Below are 2891 nucleotides of genomic sequence, written 5' to 3' on the forward strand. Positions count from 1 at the left end.
GTTAGATTTTAGCTATATGCTAACTAAAAATAATTGCTGTGGAAGGYAAGTTCTGCTCTGCAGATATTGCACAGGTTTCTCTTTCDYTTTCTTAAAATGATCCCACACTTTTGAGCTCTGTTCCCAGGTAGCCATGATATCAGAGCCTGTCTGTATAATGTGTTGTGATGTCCACGGCCTACCCCAGTTACCACTGCTGTGCATGTGTGTCAAGGACAGAAAGGCAGATGTGGCAGTGGAAGATGTCAAAGCAATTTGGAGAGAAAAACAAAGTAAAGAACAAATAAAAGAGAAAACGATTAATCGATTATTAAATTAGTCATCGATTATTTTAAAAATCGATTAGTCGTCGACTAATTGACTAATCGTGGCAGCCATAAATCACAATAGTGTTTTTTTCTGTTAATGGTTTCTTACGTTTGTTTTTTTTTGTTTTTCTTTGCAATCAAACTACTTCAGGACACTTTGTAAGCCTTATTTACATTGTTTTCTCTAAAAAAATACATTTAGATCTGAATTCCTTAAAAAATGTTATCTATAATCGACTTCAGCGTACTTGGCCTGATTTTGAATCGGGTACGATGGAGAACAAAAATATCTAAACCATGAGGTGCATCAGTGGAGACAGGAGGTCGCGGCTCGTCCTGTAACTGGTGGGTTTCTGGTTTTATTTTAAACCTCTCTGTCCGTCTCATGTTATGTCCTTGAGGAAGACACTTTACCCATCTTGCCTGCTGGTGATGATCAGAGGGGTTGATTGTGCTGTTGTAATGGCAGCCTCACCTCTGCCGGCTGTGGCTATAGGTAGTTTACCACCATCACTGTGTGAAAGTGCGGTTGAATAGTGGTGTAAAGCGCTTCGGAGTTCTTGGACTTAAAACCTGTAAAAGTTCAGGCTATTTTACCATTCACCATTCACACCAACCTTAGGAATGATGTTGGGGACTTCTAAAGCAAATGGTAACCAGTCAACCTCTGATGAAACCAAGACAAACTGATTACTCTGARGACAACATGGAAATTTGGACTGCTAACCAAATGTTCCATTGATCTCAAGAGTAAACAACTTCTGAGGGAAGATTAGATTTTATTGACACTTAAATTACATACCACACTAAAGAAAAACAAAATTGCTCATGAACAAATATGCTGTGTTTTCAATTCAACAGTGCATTGTCTGAACAACCCACTAAAAGGAGGCCACACAGTCCAACAAAGAGTAATTGGAGTTGAATTTGACCAAATATTTTCATGAAGCACTAATGCGGACTCATCACTCACAGACACAAACATGACGTTGTGAACGRTGGGGTTTGAATTCTGAACTAATATATTTGTGGAGGTTTTTGATTAATGTACGAAGGTTTAATTTCCTTTCCAGCATCCTTTGCTGATCGCTGTACAAAATGGAAAAGCATTCCATCAAAATCAGTTTAGAGATTTAATCAGCTGAAGAATCCGTATAATTTATGGTATGTCAGTGCTTTCCCATAATAAACTACATTAATGAACTATTAGGCCCAATCTTTATTTTTGATGAATGGAAAAAKCCCTCAGATTTGCTGCAATACATTTGTTTTATTTAGKTTTTTTTTCCAAACTATGTTAATTTGATCTCTGCTGGTCTTTTATTTTGTTCTTCCTGARGTCAACCCCCTATAGATGTGCAGCCTGTGTTTTGCTGTTTTCTAGTTCTCCAGCCACCTACACGTTTTAGACGAGCTGTGCCTTGGTAACGATGTTGCAATTACTCTTTGTTGTCAGATCTTCAGGAGGTGTTGGCTGGTGTTCAAGAAGGCCTCCAGTAAAGGACCCAGACGGTTAGAAAAGTACCCCGATGAGAAGGCAGCCTTCTTCAGGAGCTTTCACAAGGTAAACAACTGTCTGTAATACTTTATTGAATTTTTTAATTTCTCTTTTTTGTCAAATTCAGGCTTCATGCTAATTTTTAAAGTTAAAATGTTTTTCTTAAAATTAGGTCTTTTATTCAAAATAGTTTTTTTTGTTTTAGCTTTATATCATATAATAATGCCATTTCCTCATCAAAAACACACCCAGAGTGTTGCTTTGGCTCATCCATGCGTGTTTAAGAAATCCTTGAATCTCCTGTAGCCATGTGGAGCTGCCTAAACGCTTGCTGGTACAAAGCTCCGCCTACTTACACAAAGCTCCTCCCTGGAGCTCAGTCTGTAGCCAAGTTTACCCCTCACAGAGCACCCATTCCTCAAAGCATTGTTCTGAAAATGGGCTGAAGTGGGAATGTCAGAAATGGTAGGAGGTTCTTAAAGAGGCAGAGGCCAATTTCAAGGTGTTTAGATAAACTACGATGCAAAGTCAATTTTATTTTTGATATATACAGCATTTTCATTACAAATGAAGTTACTTTATAGTGTTATAAAATTAAACTAATTGCCTGAAAAATACATACTGCTCCCCCTTAAGGAAAAAATGATGCAGCATCCGATATAATGTTTGGGAATGTCAGCTTATTATATATTAGGTTAGGTTGTGAAATTATACATTTATTTTAAATAAACATCAAACTACAGCTTTCTAATCTTAATATTTAAACCTTTTTATTATTATTATAATATGCATTTTTCTGTTTCTTATTGGTATTTATGGTGACAAAATCTCCATTGGTATTTGTTGTTTTCCACTTTTCTCAAAAATAAAATAAAATAAAAGCCTGGTGTGTTGCTTCCCAGGCATCTTTACATATTAACATGCAGAGCACAATTATAAACCAACTGCCAAGAGTTTCATTTTGTAATTTGGCCAACCAGCGCAATTAACTAGCCTCAGATGACAACATCAACTGAGAGTTATTCACCAAAAATTTAACACGGGTATTTCCTTGAAAGTTTCCAGAAAGTGTCGAGAATAATCTG

At 36.7% G+C, this 2891-nt stretch overlaps 1 protein-coding gene across 1 annotated transcript in view; it reads left to right on the top strand.

Annotated features, from left to right (window-relative positions):
* dok6 (docking protein 6) overlaps positions 1-2891 on the top strand; it is a gene marked incomplete in the record, with an annotated part of 72181 nt that overhangs the window by 40576 nt on the left and 28714 nt on the right. The window contains 1 exon segment of the mRNA XM_014002351.1: positions 1765-1872. Within this exon segment, the coding sequence (XP_013857805.1) occupies positions 1765-1872 (108 nt within the window).

The sequence above is a fragment of the Austrofundulus limnaeus genome, unplaced genomic scaffold, assembly GCF_001266775.1.
Source record: "Austrofundulus limnaeus strain Quisiro unplaced genomic scaffold, Austrofundulus_limnaeus-1.0 Scaffold12, whole genome shotgun sequence".
Classification (NCBI taxonomy): Eukaryota; Metazoa; Chordata; class Actinopteri; order Cyprinodontiformes; family Rivulidae; genus Austrofundulus; species Austrofundulus limnaeus.